Here is a 20,550-nt window from a genome sequence, read left to right on the forward strand (position 1 = left end):
ACTAAGTAAAGTGAATTTTTTTTAATATCTAAAAAACAACATAAAGGGTTTTTGAAGTTTTAATAAGTATTAATACGTTAATTATAATAAGTATTAGTACAAATAAGTGTTTTTAAAGGGTTTTTCTCTTTTTGAGCGTCCAGCGTCCAATAAAAACTAAACAGAATTATTTATGTTAATCAATTTTTTTTTCATGATACAGAAACATTCATATAAACCATTCAAGACACTGAGAAAAACATTATTTGAGATAATGAGTAATTTGATTCTTTCACTATTTGAGCTTTCTAGAAGTAATTGTTGGAGTATACGGCATAAAAACATTACAAATAAATATTCATACTTAATCTTCTAATATTTGCCTAATACAAAAATAGCAAATGGAATGTAAATAAATTATCTAATTAAAATACAGTAAAGTTTTTTTGTTAATATTTGGCATACAAAGAATTGAATTTCATTTTGCTAAGTTTGTCACAATATTATCATCATCACAATACGATGTAAACTTTTCAATAGGAACATCTCCTTCAGAAGATAATTTTTGATTCAATTTTTCTGTTCATTTTTTTGTAAAACATAAACAACGTTTTTTTAATATAAAGCCACATGAAGCAGTAGTTTCCCATTAGACTTCAAGAGGAAACATTTTGTAAAAATATTTATATTGATAGTATATAATATTTATAGATTGTAGCATTTTGTTTTCATTCACATTTTATTTCTCTTTCTTGCTAAATGTACCAGAAAGCTTACTAAATTTCTGTAAAGGAAATTCTTAAAATTTTCATCAGAAATGTCGGTAAGTTACTCACTCTTGTTTTTATTGCACAAATGAGAACAATAATTTCCATAACTATAAAATATTTCTGTTAAATATTGCATTTTTTCTTTGGCAGTATATATTTTTTTAAACATTTTTTTTAATTTTACGCTTCTGATCTACAGCATTATTATTTCTTTTCTTCTAAATTTTTCCAAAGAAATTAAAAAACCCTGACAGGTGTTTCATAAACATGTCGAGACTTTGTTGCAAGCATATTCCTACAAGGAAAGTTTCCAAATGTTTGCACAAAGCTGAAATACACTGCATGTTATATTGCATCTTTCAACATGAAGTGGATGATCTGCAAAAACAGTTCCAATAACCACATTTACGATAAAGAGCTCGTTTACGACGTCTACGCCACTTATGGAAGTCTTCAAGTGATTTACCTACAAGTAAAAGATATAAGTATTATATAAAACACTAATGTTAGAAAAACAATGCAATTTCTTTTTCGCGTCGCCAGCAAAAGAAATGAAAATTTAAATAATATCCAGTGATTGAGCCACTATAAGCTTAATCACTTTAAAACGCATGATTATATTGTACTTTTTTTTATTTCGTGGGGAAGGAAAAACTGAAACAAGAGTTATAAATTGGGCAAAAATGAAAAGTTAAAAAGTAAGCAACTGATATAATCAAAGTTAATGACTCCCGTTCGTGAGAAAGGGAGAGTTCGAATTCAAGCTGCCGAAAACTCCTCGTGTAGTAAATGGTGACTGGTGAACGTTAAATCTGTCGAATCACAAAGTCCATGTTCCCATGACAAATTAGCCGACCAGTGGCCGAGTGGTTAACGTGTCTGACTGCGGAGCCATTAGCCGCGGGTTCGAATCCTGCTCAGAGCATGGATCAGAGCTCAGAGCTTCCTCTCTCTGTGTGTTCTGTCCTTTCTTTGTGTGAATGTGACCCGCCCTATAAACGGGTTTCTGGTTGTGTGACGTGGGTGATGCTACTCCACCACCATGGCGTCGCCACAGGTGCCCACTGGGTAACGAGAAAAGAGTAGCCATTCTGGCATTCTTGTGGAAAATGGGACAATTCCCAAGTGCCCGCCATTAAAATAAAATAATAATAACAAATTATACTCCTGGGGGTACTTGTATTGGAAATTGATAGCTCTCTAGTTCAGGTCAAAATGACGATCTGTGGATGAATGAGCGGATGTATGAATGGGTCCACCCTTTAAACGGATGTGACGCTTGGGTGTGTCGGAAGTCAAATTATTATCTATAGATGACGCCACTAAAAACAAAGACCAATAGCATACCTGCCAACTTTTACGCATTTGGCGTAAAATTTTATTTTTATATTTAAAGTGGTAGTAAATATATATTATTTTTTCTTTTATAAACTTAATATTTAAAGCATTTTGATCACCACTATTCTTAAAACAATTAAGCATGTATATATACATGCTTTACTATCGTAGTTGTCAGTTTAAGCTTTTTCAAATACAACGTATTCTTTTGCGTAAAATTGAAATTTAAATTCCATTTTGATACCACTGGGAAAAATCATAATGGAAGCGATTAAAAGTTGGCAGGTATGCAATAGCAACCCTAATATCCAACGGCAACAACAGCATGTATATATATATATATGATAAATAATGATTCAAAATGAAGAATAAAACAAAGAAAAATAATAGACATATGAAAAAAGAAGGGGGGGGGGGAATAATAAGTAAAGAAATAACAAACAACAGTTTTTATATATATATATATATATATATATATATATATATATATATATATATATATATATATATATATATATATATATATATATATATATATGAAAGAAAAAGGATGAAATTTTATTTAAAAAACCGGAAAAAAAAAAGATATAATCTTTTCTTCAGCCCCACACGATTATATCCGCAAAACAGAGTGCTTTCTGATATTGTATCAATAAAGCCAAAGCAAAAATAACAACAAATAAAATAGATCACAAAAAGTAAAAATAAGTAAAAAAAACATGTAAAAATAGAAAATATAATAAAATAGAAAGAAAAAACATTGAAAAGGGACTATAAAGCGAGTAGCAAAATCAGATCAACTTACATGGACAGAAAATTTTTCAAGAATGATTTAAAAATGTTTTCGCAGAAAGATTGCCAGATTACAAAATATGAAAACAAAAGCGCGAATTGAGTTTAACAGGAGGGTTTTAAAGTGTCGTTCTTACTGCACTATGAAGTGATTTGTTATTCTGAGTTTTGGTTTGTTAGTTACCAAGGATGGGCCCGAAATGGATGTGCGCAAGGTAATATTATACTGGATAATTTTAAGAATGGATCATAAATAGTTTTAGAAGATAGATGTTTATTTAAGAAAAAATATAAAATAGAAAAGAGAAACATAAATTGCCTGTTTTGGAAATTAATTTAGCCGCGGATTTGTACGATATGGATTAGCGCATCGAAAAATTATTTAATATATAAATTATATATATATATATATATATATATATATATATATATATATATATATATATATATATATATATATATATATATATATATATATATATATATATATATATATATAAACTGTTGTTGGTTATTTTTTTGCTTATTATTTCCCCCCCCCACTTTTTTTTCATATGTCTATTATTTTTCTTTGTTTTATTCTTCCTTTTGAACTTATCTAATGAGTTCTGTTTGCTTGCAGCTTAAGCGCAATAAATGAAATTTATTGTTTTTCTTAACTTTCTTCGTGTTTTCTTGTATTTATTTATTTATTATATATATATATATATATATATATATATATATATATATATATATATATATATATATATATATATATATATATATATATATATATATATATATATATATATATATATATATATATATATATATATATATATATATATATTAATCGTGTTATTAAGTTACAATGGCTCAACATTGTTAGAATTTTCTTTCTAAAATTTTAGTAAAATAACAGACAGCAGTCTGTTCATCTAATTAATCGTAAATTTTATGGTAAAGAATATTTTTTTTTACCTTTAAGGTTATCGTTTACTACTAGTATAATTACATAACCGTGAATATCAAACTATACGGGGTTTTAATAATTTTCAACTAGCATGGTATTAAAACCGTAAAAAAAATTTAACTGGATATTGGAGATAGTTTTCAGTTCTATGTTGCAGCCATCTATGAAGGGGACTAATGCATTCTTACAGCACCTAGTCACACATGTGAAAAGCAGGAGACTAAAAACTCTTCATGTCCTGAAGAAAATAGAGGAAATATTGTGATGTCAACGCTGGGAATTGAACCCCTGTTCTGTCGGTAATGATATGGACAGATTTGTCCTTTCGACTATAATATGTACCCATCTGCAAGGAACTAAGTGGTTGGTACAGATTGTGAGAAAAAGTTCAGGTTGTTTAACTGTATGATATGAAAGCCGTTAATAAATGGTTTTTTCTCATAGTTATAACAGTATGAATACCATTTTATTTATGGTTATTTGACTGTTTTGTTTGATTACAGTAAAATAACTATTAAATAAATCTGCTAGTTGTAGTTTGAACCTTTTTCTGAGAAATTTCTATCAGTGAATAACATTTTAGAGGTACATGTTAGAATGATGCGTCACATGCAAGCACTTCATTAATATTCTTCAAAGCAGATATTAAATAGATTTTAAAAACAAATATTGGCTAATTATTCTTTTTTTTTTTTCAATTTTTCACCCGTTTCTCTTGTTTATATACATTTTACGAGTTAATGTTAGAATGAAAAACTAAAAACTGTTGTGTCTCCAAACACAGTTATTTAAAATTTTCGGTATAGGAAAACTCCACGAATTAGTTGTTTCAAGTTTCCAAGTAGCACTATGTTTATGTTTATGTTATGCATATGTTTAGGACTTCATTTTATAAAGTGTACTAGCAAGTGCACTAGATTGAAGCAGCTATAGCTAATAAGATAGATTAAAAACTCCCAAAATATCGAAATAAAATAATGCCAGTGTATAGAAACAAAGAAAAGAAATTACCTCCTGCTTCTTGTGGCATAAAATCTAACATTTCATTTAGCATTGTATTTATTGTTTCCATGTCCCTGAAAAACAACAAAATATAAATGATTCTTAGTTAAAAGAATTAGTTATGAAACAATTAATAAAGCATTAGTTTCTGAAAGTATTTCAACTTAATTATGTTTCGTTATTTGACGTTTAATATTTACTAAAAGGTCAAAACAAACCATCTTGTATTAGAGATGAACACAAAAATTAATAAAAATTTTTTTTTACATGGTTCATCTGGCCAAAAGAATCCGTGTACTAAGTGCTACTTACTCGGTGATTCCTGATCTATATATTACTATAATTTTGTTTTCCCTTTTGTATTGATGACAGTCACCATAAGTCTAGGAATACTTTCTTTCAATTCTTGGTAGGTGGATATAGGAATTGGCTTACAATTGTCCATCACTGAAGGAATGGATGATTTGCTGACAACGTAATTTATTTATATATGGAATCTAATTTATTTAGATATAGTCTCTAATTTATTTAGATATAGGCTTTGATTTATTTAAATACAGACTCTAATTTATGTAGATATAGGCTCTAGTTTATTAGATATTTTGTAAATCCATTGCTGACCCAATTGTGCAGTTATGGAAATTCCTTCCTTGAAATGTTTCCAAAAAAATGGATGAGCTTTATTGTCCAGAATGTCTACATACATGTTAGAATTCATGTTTCCAACGTCAGGAACAAGGAAGCCCTGACCATCGGCCATGAAAAATAACCTTGTCAGACCGCGACTCATTTCCTCAGGTCAGTGTCAAGAGATACATTTAGATAGACAGATTTCGTAAATTATTATTAATAACTTTTTTTGGAAATAAATCCATAGCATAAATGAAGTTTAGAAATTGTAGAAACTTGTTTATTGGAAAGTATTCAAAGTTTAAATTTCCGAAATGCGAGTTAAATTACCAAATACAATACTGCATACAAGTCAAAATACCTAATACAAGTTATGACAGACCCGGAGGCTATGCATGCATATGTGGCTATGGAAAACAGTAATTAAATAAATAAATAAAATTTAGATAAAAAAAATCACAGTTATCTACAGTAATCACAGTATTAGAATTAATTTAGTTCGCAATGATTTCGAAATTGGGCAATAAATGTTCAAAAATCAAATCGGTTATGAAAGTTTTTAAATATTAGTACTGGACCTTTGGAGACATAAAATTGATCAGTTAATAGGATTAGCAGTTAATAAGATTTACTTATAACAAAAAGCAGTTTTAAAATCTGCAACGAACATTATCAAGTTAAATGCTATATGATAATATATGAAGCATTTAAGTATACGATCTGCCATATAAATGTAGATTATATTGGAGATGGTTAAGCCTCGAACGGGGAAGCTTTTCTATTGACACGGATTGCAAAAAAAGCTCCAAAAAGAACTCTAATTGTTTTTACTAAAATATTAAGGTTACTGATAATTTTTGTAATACGATATATAATATGATGATAAAAAATATATCACTACCAAATTATAATTATATAGCAATCATTACTTGATCCGAAACAATTGAATTGAGAAATATTTGTCATTTAAATTAGATCTATGAAATATTCTAATAAATACAACACTAAATATACTACACAATAGTAAAAATACACTTATTTACCCATCAGTTCCAATCGTCTACTCATATTTCTTCAAAGGAACTGTTTTAGAGCTAAACTTTCTAATATGTAATGTATCCGCATTTTTTATTATCCCGGGCAATGTATTCATTATAGGTAATGTATCATTACATTCCGGGCAATGTATCATTACGTATGGTATGTATTAAGGGGAATCTGTAGAGCATTTAAAAATAATGCTAAAACTATCCTTTTTTGATGTACCTTTTCTAAGAAACTACTCATATCATTTTGAAATTTCCTCGGGATTTTGAGATTATATTAGTTGCATCATGTGATAATTTTAGCGTTAATAAGAGTACTTTTTGAATTGAAAACGATTTTTGATGAAATTTTTAAAAAAGTTAAAAGTTCTCAGTTTATAATTTTTAAAAATGTTTTTTGTCAAAGATATGTATTAACAGTTATCATAGTGTAACCATGTAAAGGTAAATATTCTTTGAAAAAAAACTGAAGCAATATCTTGCTTAGATGCTGAGGAAAGGTACATCGAAAAAGATCAGTTTTAGCATTGTTGGAATATGTCCTACGGACTTTCCTCAAAGTATACATTTAACAGAATATAATAATTTTTCACGTGAAATTTGATTCGTGATAATAATTTTTCACGTGAAATTTGATTCATGAAATAAGGTCTCTTACGAACTCGATTCAAAAACAAATTACGGCTGCAATTATATTTCCGGAAATAATAAAAAAATATACAAATTTAAAACTATACAAGAAACTATAATGAATAAAAGATAATTTTAAATGAGCTGCAAATAGAAAATTTAAGTTTATGGTAAAACGTATTTAAAGGTAGATTTATTGAATTATACGATATAGGATGATTAACTGAACCAACCATTAAATCCATTACCTTTGTATACATACAAGTTCTTCCTGATGATAATCATGTAAGGGGGCTCTCCATAAAATCAGTTTGTCCAACACTGCTACCCCAGAAGAGCGTGGCCTTCTTTCTACAAGATATTAAAAAAATATAATTCTTGAAAACTAAGATTGTATATGATCCAAATAAATAAAAAACGAACGCTGTGTTGATAAGGAAGTATTTAGTAATTCTCTCCATAATGTATTTAATTTAAACATTTTTCAGCAGAAAGGATTATAAATTTAAAAAGAAAATGAAAATAATATTTTTTTTCTGAAACCATTTAAAACATTATAACTTATCTTTAAAATATACATATAAAATCTTTAGAAACCAAAAAAATTTAAAACGTTCAATATTTTATTAGACTGATATATTTTTATAGTACTATGAGGATTGTTTAGTTATTTGTGAATATAGTTTATAAGGAAGTTATACAGTGTAAAAAATTCTAGATTACATCAAGTACTGGCACTTTGAATTCAACATTCGTGAAAGCCATTTTTTCACTGTAAATTATTATACCGTAATTTTTACAGATATTACATGTGATCACATTTACATGTGATTAGAGTGATAAAGTGATTGTACGATAATTAGTGCTGTGAAAATTGTGAGATATCATATTTTATTCTTCGGTAAAAATGGATTTTACCGTAGTTTAATTCAAATTTTTTTACAATGTAGTAATTTTTTTTTTTTTTACATTTCAAAGAAAAAATTTTAGTCTTAATTTTGTCATAAACATCATCTCCACAAATCAGAGGAATATGCACTAAAAAAATTATAACTTTAAAATAAAAATGATGTTTCCTTCATTTTTTTCCGTTAGTGAAATTTGCTGATATTTAAACTGATGAATAAATTTCTATCAGTATTTATCAATTTAATTGCATATGCGACGCCTCCCGGCAGACGAAAGGGCTTGAAATAAAATACTGATACGTTACGTTTTTCAAACATTTTTGAGAGTATTTTATGTGTCAGCATTAAATTTCTTTCTCGCGAGAGAATTAGGTTTGTGAAATTTTTTGTGAATATCCGTAAATTGAAATTGTGCTTTTTTGTGGATATTCTGTACATCGTGAAAACTTATAATTTTTGGAAATAGTGGGAGTTATTACTATATTGCCTATTGACACTCAATTCTACTAGTGCTCCAGTTTTTTTTAATAGTTTTTTTTACACGCAAATTAAATATTTTATACAATTTTCCGTTTAAAATATCATTATATTTGGACATTAAAACCCTTTCTATTCAAATACAAAATAATAATTAAGATTCAAAAATGGCTGTTTAATTTCTTTTTATTTTGTCGACTAAGGAGAAAATTAAAACCAGACAAAGGAAAAAGCCTTTTTGATTAATAGTGCTATTAATTTCCTTTCGATTGTTTTTTTCAGCAAGCGCTCTTAGTGGCTTGTGGCGACATTTCCAGGCATGGTTTCCTACGCCGAATTTATCCTGAAGATGTGCTCTAACTCCCCAAGAAGTTTACCTCATCATTTATAGGAGCATGTTTTGTATAACGTTTTTAAACTTTTATAAATTAACAAAACATAGAGTAAAAATATAATTATTAAAAAACACAGTAGCTTGGAGAGAGAAACCAATTGCATATTTTAGAGCAACGATACAAAACTGTCTAAGACCTGTTGCCCTCTCATGCATTTTAATTATCTAAAACCATCTGTCACATGAGAGAAAAAATTCTCTAGTGTATTTGTTTCTTATATTTTTAGTTTAAAAACATCTTCTTTTTTTTGGAAACATAATAAATTAATGAAGGGTTGATATGATACCATAAAAATTTGTCATGTCCATTGGATGAGCAACCACAAGCAATCTGCATTTGTGAATTTCTCGTAGAAGAAGTTGAGTGCAGCAGACTAAATTCACCAGATGCTGACTGTCCACTGGTATGCCTTCAGCGACGTCACTGAAAAATAACAATAAACCGTACATACACGTGTGTGAGCACCATAATCATGTCATAGATCAAATTATTTACCGATTCCAGATATGAGGAAAAAGTTATAAAAATAAAAGAAGAAAAACGTTCTTAATACATTGTAGAAAATTCTGTCTCAGAATCGAGCCAAAATGAGTCAAACTAGCTCCGATAGTCACATTTGAAAACTCCATGTCTTCAAAACTTAAACAGTATGCATGCTAATTTTTCAACAAAATACATGAGTGAAATGCTGGAGAAAGATACTCATTGGCTGCCGGCAGGATTCAAACCAGTCCAAGGAGAGTAAGGAAGCATTATATAATGACAGCCGTTATCGCACATCATGACCTACATTCCATTTGCTTATAAGTGTTTGAGATTTAGCGAAATAAGCAAAAAGTGATATTAAAATTACCGATCTCCCTACTGCGCTTTTGGAACCTTATTTTGGAACTTTTTATATCATCGAAATTTGAAATTAGTATGCTACGATGTGTCATTGCGGTGGTAACCATACTCTCCCTGGATTGGAAACCTACTTTCTAAATTGCAATCTCCTTATGCAACTAAAATTTGAAATTAGTATACCATGATGCGTCATTGTGGTGTTCCCTTCCACCTCAAAGCTTCCTAACTCTATCTGGATTGGGTGTACTCTCCCCGATTTCCTAAATTGTAACCCATTATACCATTGGAATTTGAAATTAGTATGCCATGATGTGTCTTTGCGGTAGTCATTATACAAAGCTTCATAACTCTCTCTAGATTAGGGTGCACTTTCTTCGATTGCAAACCTATATCCCGTGTTGCAACCCTTTATAGCATTGAAATTTGAAATTAGTATGCAATGGTGAGTCATTGCGGTGGTCACTATACAAAGCCTACTAATTCTCCCTAGATTGGGGTGTACTTTCTTGGAATATAAGCCTATATCCTAAGTTGCAACCTTTTACAACATTCAGATCTGAAATTAGTGTGTCATGATGAGCCATTACGGTGGTCAAAGTTTCATTACTCTACCTAGATTGGAGTGTACTCTCCGGTATTGGAAACTTATATCCGAAATTGTGCGCAATGACACTTCCAATGACACATGATGGCATACTAATTTCAATTATACCATTAAAATTAGTATGCCATCATGTGCCATTGGGATGGTCACTATAAAAAACTTTCTAACTCACTCTGGACAGAAGTGAACAGATGTGGTGGTTAGAGCACATTACTACAAGCACAGAGGTCCATGGCTCGAATCCTGCCGACAACCAACGAACATCTCTCACACGCATTTCACACACGTATTTTAAGCAAAAATGAGTGTAATCTGTTTCAATTTTGAAGACATTGGGTTTTCAAATTCGAATATTATTTGTTTCTGATCTATTTAAACACAGTTTTGCTCAATTTTGAGGGGAAAAAAACGTTTTTTCTAGTGCAGTTATAACTATGCAATTTGATTTATTAATTTAATAAGACTTACAATCTTTGTGTATTATACAACATGAAGAATGAACTCATTACAATTTAAACGTTATTGATCAAGTTTTTTAAACGTGATAAAAATAAATTTTATCATTATTTTAAATAAAAATGTTTTGACCATTTAGACTATTATACTTTTTGATGCTTCATACTATTTATTTTGTAACCATTGCATTTGAGAAAACGTGCTTGCATTTACTTTTATTCATTATTCAACCTGTCTTCACTATTTTCGTTTCTTAGTTTCAACACAATCTTCTTCTACTTTCAGTAACTAAATTGTTTTAAAGTGAGAACTTATATAATAACCCAAAAAAATAAAAAAAAGGAAAGAATCAATATTTTATAATAATAATCAGGTTTTTTAGCTGCTAAAATAATCCAATTAATATTTTTTTTTGCCTTAATTGCAGTTTTTCTCTAGTAATTATCCGTTTACTGTCAAAAAATGTTTGTTTATCTTTATTTAAAATTTCTTGACTGTCAAAATAATATCGGCTTCTTTTTTCTAATAATTTATCCATCGCTATTATAGATCATGAAACTGAAAGCAGCAAAATAATCTTGATTTTATGAAGCATGACATTTTCTTTTATTATTTTACAGCTTTATAAGGATTATAAAAGGAAAAAGACGTAAATCAATTGAATATATAATCAGTGGGATTATTTCTGATTCTTAAAATTAAGTAATAAACTAAATTTCTAATTATTAAAATTAAGTAACAAACTAAAGTTGTAAGCTAATCGCTTTTTTCCGAGATGTAATACGCGTTAAATCCCTTTAGTTAGTCATAGAAAGCAAAATTATAATGTATTAAAAGCATATTTTAGTTGGGTATTGCTGATTATTACCGACAATATTTGTTTACCATTAAGAATGCAAGATTCAGAAGCAATAAAAAACATTCATTTTTTAGCTTGCAATTTTGAAAAAAAAGGGAAAAAAATGAAGAAAAAAAAAGGTTTTTCGATTAGCAGGAATATTTTTTCTCGATATTAAGAATTAAAAATTCAGGAACTAAGAGCTTTCAAAATTAAATAATTCGCTGCTTCTTTTATCGAACTGAAAATAAGTTTTCAGAGTATAAATTCAAGAAATTTTTTTTAAAAAAGAAGCTTAAAAAGAAGAGCAATCCTTTCGTTAAATCAACGAACACTTTATTTTTTTTTCTAAACTATTACAAAATAATGGATACACTTTATCAGTACTTGCATTCATATGTAAGTAAAACCATTGCTATAAAAAATAATCATAAAATAATCTGTACAAATCAAATTCAAAATTACATAATTTACCTTCTTGAGCTTTTTTAAAAACCTTTTTCAAAGATCGCAAGGAAGGTAAAATTTTTTAGAGGTAAAGATTAAAGGTATTTTTTTTAGAAGAAATAAAAAAGTTAACATTTAAAAAACACAGTCTTTAGAAGAGTTTAATATGAGTTTACAACAAAGATTACTTTTTTTAATTCAAATTAAAAAGTTTATTTAATTAATAAATTATCGACGTAAGCTTTTATACCCATCTTATCTTTCTGCCCAGAAAAGTAATTTTACATTTTTTTGAAAAAGAAATGCAAGCTTTATCGAAAAACTTATAACAACATGAGCAACGTAATATGTAATTCTCCTAATCAAGACGGAAATTTGCATTTATATATATTTTACTTTTTTCCCTACTTCAAGCGTCGATAAACTTAGTTTTTTCATTTTACATATAAAATTAATATTCCTGATACAAAAAGTTCCACGAAGTTAGTCGCAGATAACGAATCAATATTTTACGAAAAGAAAAAGTATTAAAACGACAAATTTCAGAAAATCACGATCTCAAATGCTTAGAAGTTAATTTTTTTTTTCATCTTCTAATTTAATTTTAGATTTTCAAAGATGCATGCATATTTTTTTTCAATCTATTTTCAAATTTATACAGAATACGAATTTTCGACTTCTTAATTATATATTTTTTTAATAGTTGAAACAAAAGAAATAGTTGAGTGAAAGAAATATGGCGGATCAAAATTTCCTTAACTAAATAAAATAAATATATGAAATACTATGCTTGTTTTTGAAATGTTTTGAAAAGTTCTGATTGAGATTCACATTTTTGTTGGAGGATCAAAGCAAAAAATTTAATTCATCAAAAGCTTTCAAACTCTTTAATTATGAATAAGATATTCTGTATGATTAATGTATAAAAAGTAGAAGAATCAAGGAATATAATTTTATTTCATACAAGAAAGTTTAAAAGTTTTTCTTATTGTTGTTTCGGCTTAACTAAATATTAAAGATAAATTTGTACACAAAAAAAACTTGTATTCAATGCAAAAGAGTTAGGATTGTTTCTCATTTACCATTAAAAAAGAAAAAAATCATATTAAAATATTATTATTTTCATTAATAATTAACAAGTTAAATTATTTTATTTCAAAGTACGACTGCGTTATTACAAATTTCTTTTACACTTACAGCTAAAATATTATTCTTGGGAACTTTAAACAATATTTTATAAAAATAAAAGTACTGTGCTAATAATTACACACAGATTTATTAATTAAATGTTTATGATTTAAATCTCTATACAGTATTAATAATGGTAATACGTTTAGTTAATTGTAATGATTTTATTCAATAAGTTGCATTACATGTAAAATATTTCGTATAGTTTTCGCTTCTATCAAGTCCTTTAATAAAAATTTCCAAGCACTGATTCAAAAAAAAAAAGAAAGGAGGAATAAGAATACATTTCAGTTGGTGAACAAGGCTTTTTTTTCTTTATTTCACAAGTATTTGATCCAACCATTATAAGGTGCTTTTACCAGGTGATGATTGTTTTAGTTGCTCACAGAAGCAAGAGAAGAACATTTATCTATCCAAGCACACCACCAGCACCCCAAGGTAGAAATTTAATTTCAGGAAAATAATTAAATATTACTGGCACGTTCTGTCACAAATGAATTTTTCTTTTTGAACAAATTAAAGTAAATGTTAAAATTTTATTGGCAGTTTCACTCAAACGTATTATCAATTAATTTGAACTGAGCAGAGGCAAGCAAAGATCAGGAAAAAAAGTCCGCCCATCCAATAGCCTAGCCACTCACCCTTCATAAAAGAAATTATAATAAGCTTTTGCATAAGCTTTTTTTTTGGTAGTTTCCATCAAAAAATTTTTCAATATATCTGAATAGAACAAAGGCGATGATCATTGTAACTGCTTACAGAGAAGTAAAGAGAGTTCATCCATTCAACTACTCAAGGTAGAAATTTACCTTCATAAAAAATAATAAAATTTCAGTGGTAGTTTTCATTAAATGAATTTTCAATTTATATGACTCTAATTAAGGCTATGAAATCTTGTTTCAGCTGCTCTCAGAAAAAGGCAAAACAAGTCCATCAAGCAGATCATCCGGCAAACTTCCCAAGGTCGAAATTTACCTACATAAAATAAATAAATATTTAACAGAGGCAATGATAGTAAAGCAGCTGAAACGATCCTCACTTCTGTAATTGAATCATTTAATGGGGGGAAAAAACTACCAGTAAAATTTTATTATTTATTTTATAAAGGTAAGTTCCCACCCTGGATGATTAGAGGTTATCTTTACCAAAAGTACCAGTTGCCCTGGGGCAACTGTCAGATTAAGAGGGCTGGTGCCCACTTCGACAGGTCATCGGTGTTCAGAGGGACCAAGTAAAATTAAAACACTAGGGTAGTTATCTAACTTTCTGTGCTTGCTTCTGTTCAATTCAGATAAAACAAGCAACGCACGTACATCCATTCAACCGCTCCACCAGCAGCCGAAGGTGCAACTTCATATTCGTACAGAAAATATTAAACTACTGGTTATTTTCATCAAATGGATTTTCAACTTATCTCAACCTATACCATCCATTCAACTACTCAAGGTAGAAATTTACCTTCATAAAAAATAATAAAATTTCAGTGGTAGTTTTCATTAAATGAATTTTCAATTTATATGACTTCAATTAAGGCTATGAAATCTTATTTCAGCCTGCTCTCAGAAGAAGGCAAAACAAGTCCATCAAGCAGATCATCCGGCAAACTTCCCAAGGTCGAAATTTACCTACATAAAATAAATAAATATTTAACAGAGGCAATGATAGTAAAGCAGCTGAAACGATCCTCACTTCTGTAATTGAATCATTTAATGGGGGGAAAAAACTACCAGTAAAATTTTATTATTTATTTTATAAAGGTAAGTTCCCACCCTGGATGATTAGAGGTTATCTTTACCAAAAGTACCAGTTGCCCTGGGGCAACTGTCAGATTAAGAGGGCTGGTGCCCACTTCGACAGGTCATCGGTGTTCAGAGGGACCAAGTAAAATTAAAACACTAGGGTAGTTATCTAACTTTCTGTGCTTGCTTCTGTTCAATTCAGATAAAACAAGCAACGCACGTACATCCATTCAACCGCTCCACCAGCAGCCCATGGTGTAACTTCATATTCGTACAGAAAATATTAAACTACTAGCTATTTTCATCAAATGAATTTTGAACTTATCTCAACAGGAATAGAGATAGTTTCCAGTAAATTTTATTATTTATTTTATAAAGGTAAGTTCCCACCCTGGATGATTAGAGGTTATCTATGCCAAAAGTACCAGTTGCCCTAGGGCAACTGTCAGATTAAGAGGGCTGGTGCCCACTTCGGCAGGCAGGTATCTCACCAACAACAGGTCGTCGGTGTTCAGCGGGGCCAAGTAAAATTAAAACACTAGGGTAGTTATCTAACTTTCTGTGCTTGCTTCTGTTCAATTCAGATAAAACAAGCAACGCACGTACATCCATTCAACCGCTCCACCAGCAGCCGAAGGTGTAACTTCATATTCGTACAGAAAATATTAAACTACTGGTTATTTTCATCAAATGGATTTTCAACTTATCTCAACCTATACCATCCATTCAACTACTCAAGGTAGAAATTTACCTTCATAAAAAATAATAAAATTTCAGTGGTAGTTTTCATTAAATGAATTTTCAATTTATATGACTCTAATTAAGGCTATGAAATCTTGTTTCAGCTGCTCTCAGAAAAAGGCAAAACAAGTCCATCTAGCAGATCATCCGGCAAACTTCCCAAGATCGAAATTTACCTTCATAAAATAAATAAATATTTAACAGAGGCAATAATAGTAAAGCAGCTGAAACGATCCTCACTTCTGTAATTGAATCATTTAATGGGGGAAAAAAACTACCAGTAAAATTTTATTATTTATTTTATAAAGGTAAGTTCCCACCCTGGATGATTAGAGGTTATCTTTGCCAAAAGTACCAGTTGCCCTAGGGCAACTGTCAGATTAAGAGGGCTGGTGCCCACTTCGGCAGGCAGGTATCTCACCAACAAAAGGTCGTCGGTGTTCAGAGGGGCCAAGTAAAATTAAAACACTAGGGTAGTTATCTAACTTTCTGTGCTTGCTTCTGTTCAATTCAGATAAAACAAGCAACGCACGTACATCCATTCAACCGCTCCACCAGCAGCCCATGGTGTAACTTCATATTCGTACAGAAAATATTAAACTACTAGCTATTTTCATCAAATGAATTTTGAACTTATCTCAACAGGAATAGAGATAGTTTCCAGTAAATTTTATTATTTATTTTATAAAGGTAAGTTCCCACCCTGGATGATTAGAGGTTATCTATGCCAAAAGTACCAGTTGCCCTAGGGCAACTGTCAGATTAAGAGGGCTGGTGCCCACTTCGGCAGGCAGGTATCTCACCAACAACAGGTCGTCGGTGTTCAGCGGGGCCAAGTAAAATTAAAACACTAGGGTAGTTATCTAACTTTCTGTGCTTGCTTCTGTTCAATTCAGATAAAACAAGCAACGCACGTACATCCATTCAACCGCTCCACCAGCAGCCGAAGGTGTAACTTCATATTCGTACAGAAAATATTAAACTACTGGTTATTTTCATCAAATGGATTTTCAACTTATCTCAACCTATAACATCCATTCAACTACTCAAGGTAGAAATTTACCTTCATAAAAAATAATAAAATTTCAGTGGTAGTTTTCATTAAATGAATTTTCAATTTATATGACTTCAATTAAGGCTATGAAATCTTATTTCAGCCTGCTCTCAGAAGAAGGCAAAACAAGTCCATCAAGCAGATCATCCGGCAAACTTCCCAAGGTCGAAATTTACCTTCATAAAATAAATAAATATTTAACAGAGGCAATGATAGTAAAGCAGCTGAAACGATCCTCACTTCTGTAATTGAATCATTTAATGGGGGGGAAAAAACTACCAGTAAAATTTTATTATTTATTTTATAAAGGTAAGTTCCCACCCTGGATGATTAGAGGTTATCTTTACCAAAAGTACCAGTTGCCCTGGGGCAACTGTCAGATTAAGAGGGCTGGTGCCCACTTCGACAGGTCATCGGTGTTCAGAGGGGCCAAGTAAAATTAAAACACTAGGGTAGTTATCTAACTTTCTGTGCTTGCTTCTGTTCAATTCAGATAAAACAAGCAACGCACGTACATCCATTCAACCGCTCCACCAGCAGCCGAAGGTGCAACTTCATATTCGTACAGAAAATATTAAACTACTGGTTATTTTCATCAAATGGATTTTCAACTTATCTCAACCTATACCATCCATTCAACTACTCAAGGTAGAAATTTACCTTCATAAAAAATAATAAAATTTCAGTGGTAGTTTTCATTAAATGAATTTTCAATTTATATGACTTCAATTAAGGCTATGAAATCTTATTTCAGCCTGCTCTCAGAAGAAGGCAAAACAAGTCCATCAAGCAGATCATCCGGCAAACTTCCCAAGGTCGAAATTTACCTACATAAAATAAATAAATATTTAACAGAGGCAATGATAGTAAAGCAGCTGAAACGATCCTCACTTCTGTAATTGAATCATTTAATGGGGGGAAAAAACTACCAGTAAAATTTTATTATTTATTTTATAAAGGTAAGTTCCCACCCTGGATGATTAGAGGTTATCTTTACCAAAAGTACCAGTTGCCCTGGGGCAACTGTCAGATTAAGAGGGCTGGTGCCCACTTCGACAGGTCATCGGTGTTCAGAGGGACCAAGTAAAATTAAAACACTAGGGTAGTTATCTAACTTTCTGTGCTTGCTTCTGTTCAATTCAGATAAAACAAGCAACGCACGTACATCCATTCAACCGCTCCACCAGCAGCCGAAGGTGCAACTTCATATTCGTACAGAAAATATTAAACTACTGGTTATTTTCATCAAATGGATTTTCAACTTATCTCAACCTATACCATCCATTCAACTACTCAAGGTAGAAATTTACCTTCATAAAAAATAATAAAATTTCAGTGGTAGTTTTCATTAAATGAATTTTCAATTTATATGACTTCAATTAAGGCTATGAAATCTTATTTCAGCCTGCTCTCAGAAGAAGGCAAAACAAGTCCATCAAGCAGATCATCCGGCAAACTTCCCAAGGTCGAAATTTACCTTCATAAAATAAATAAATATTTAACAGAGGCAATGATAGTAAAGCAGCTGAAACGATCCTCACTTCTGTAATTGAATCATTTAATGGGGGGAAAAAACTACCAGTAAAATTTTATTATTTATTTTATAAAGGTAAGTTCCCACCCTGGATGATTAGAGGTTATCTTTACCAAAAGTACCAGTTGCCCTGGGGCAACTGTCAGATTAAGAGGGCTGGTGCCCACTTCGACAGGTCATCGGTGTTCAGAGGGGCCAAGTAAAATTAAAACACTAGGGTAGTTATCTAACTTTCTGTGCTTGCTTCTGTTCAATTCAGATAAAACAAGCAACGCACGTACATCCATTCAACCGCTCCACCAGCAGCCGAAGGTGCAACTTCATATTCGTACAGAAAATATTAAACTACTGGCTGTTTTCATCAAATGGATTTTCAACTTATCTCAGCCTATACCATCCATTCAACTACTCAAGGTAGAAATTTACCTTCATAAAAAATAATAAAATTTCAGTGGTAGTTTTCATTAAATGAATTTTCAATTTATATGACTTCAATTAAGGCTATGAAATCTTATTTCAGCCTGCTCTCAGAAGAAGGCAAAACAAGTCCATCAAGCAGATCATCCGGCAAACTTCCCAAGGTCGAAATTTACCTTCATAAAATAAATAAATATTTAACAGAGGCAATGATAGTAAAGCAGCTGAAACGATCCTCACTTCTGTAATTGAATCATTTAATGGGGGAAAAAAACTACCAGTAAAATTTTATTATTTATTTTATAAAGGTAAGTTCCCACCCTGGATGATTAGAGGTTATCTTTGCCAAAAGTACCAGTTGCCCTAGGGCAACTGTGAGATTAAGAGGGCTGGTGCCCACTTCGACAGGCAGGTATCTTACTAACAACAGGTCGTCGGTGTTCAGAGGGGCCAAGTAAAATTAAAACACTAGGGTAGTTATCTAACTTTCTGTGCTTGCTTCTGTTCAATTCAGTTCGATCAGTTCAACCGCTTCACCAGCAGCCCATGGTGTAACTTCATATTCGTACAGAAAATATTAAACTACTAGCTATTTTCATCAAATGAATTTTCAACTTATCTCAACGGGAATAGAGATAGTTTCCAGTAGCCCCCTGACCACCCCACCTTCCCTCCGAAGAGCAAGATTCAATCTGATAATGAAAATAATAAAATTTTACTGGTAGTTTCATTAAATGAATTTTCAGATTCTCTGAATTAAACAAACCCGAGTAAAATAAAGTTCATCCAACCAACTACTCCGTCACTCACCCAGGTTGAAAATTTCCCTTAAAAAATTTGAATAAGCTTTTACTTCAGACTTTCTTTCTTTCTCGGATAGTTTCCTTCAAATGAACTTTTTATTTATTTGAATTAAACAAAGGCGATGAACGTTGAAACTGCTCACAGAAAGGAGCAGAGAGAGAGTTCATCTATCCCACAACCACGCTACCCAACTAGGATATAAATTTACCTAAATAAAAATAATAAACAGTTACTGGTAGCTTCCCTCAAAAGAAATTTCAATTTATCTGAAATGAACACAGGCGAAGATCACTTAACCAGTTAATGTCCAGCGTCATATTTATAGGACAGTTTCATTTTTCAAAAACATATATTGTGGTAGGACAGTTGTTTCAATTTTGTCTTTTATCAAGGTGAATTAAAAGTTTCCCTTTCACCATAATTTATTAGAGATTTAAATTTCTATCACTAGATGTATAACTATGAGGTGCGGGGACATTTCGAACCGGAATGGTAACAAATAGTTGATATTAGCCATTTAGTTGAATAACATATTATACCACTTTTTTCATAAAACCACTTTTTGCACCACTTCAATATAAAAAGTCGGGATAAAACGGGTTAAGCAGCTCACAAGAACAAGGAAAGAGGATCCATCCCTCCAAATCTCCCACCAGGCAACTAGGTTATAAATTTACCTTCATAAAGAAAAATACTAAAATTTCAGTGGTAGTTTTCATTAAATTAATTTTCAATTTATATCACTTCAACAAAGGCTATGATCGTTAGCAATTCCAATAAACCAACCGCCCCAAGGTCGAAATTTACCTTCACAAAGAATATAATAAAATTTCATTGGTATAGTTTCATTCAAATGAATTTTCAATTTATCTGAAGTGAACAGTAACGATGATCGTTTCAGTACCACACAGAAGACAGCACTGAAAGTACATTCGTTTTACTGCCTCGCTATCCACACTG

At 30.7% G+C, this 20,550-nt stretch overlaps 1 protein-coding gene across 1 annotated transcript in view; it reads right to left on the reverse strand.

The window, feature by feature from the left end:
• Positions 1-716: 716 nt before the first annotated feature.
• LOC107442013 (regulator of G protein signaling 7-binding protein A-like) overlaps positions 717-20,550 on the reverse strand; it is a 185,184-nt gene continuing 165,350 nt past the window's right edge. The window contains exons 4-7 of the mRNA XM_071183148.2: positions 9,209-9,345; positions 7,391-7,493; positions 4,846-4,910; positions 717-1,215 (exon numbers count right to left, since the gene is read on the reverse strand). Coding sequence (XP_071039249.1) covers positions 1,109-1,215; positions 4,846-4,910; positions 7,391-7,493; positions 9,209-9,345 — 412 coding nt within the window. The 3' untranslated portion in view covers positions 717-1,108. The remainder of the gene's footprint in view (positions 1,216-4,845; positions 4,911-7,390; positions 7,494-9,208; positions 9,346-20,550) is intronic.

Source organism: Parasteatoda tepidariorum, chromosome 7 (genome assembly GCF_982258835.1).
Source record: "Parasteatoda tepidariorum strain Cologne lab strain chromosome 7, Ptep-v5.0, whole genome shotgun sequence".
Taxonomy (NCBI): domain Eukaryota; kingdom Metazoa; phylum Arthropoda; class Arachnida; order Araneae; family Theridiidae; genus Parasteatoda; species Parasteatoda tepidariorum.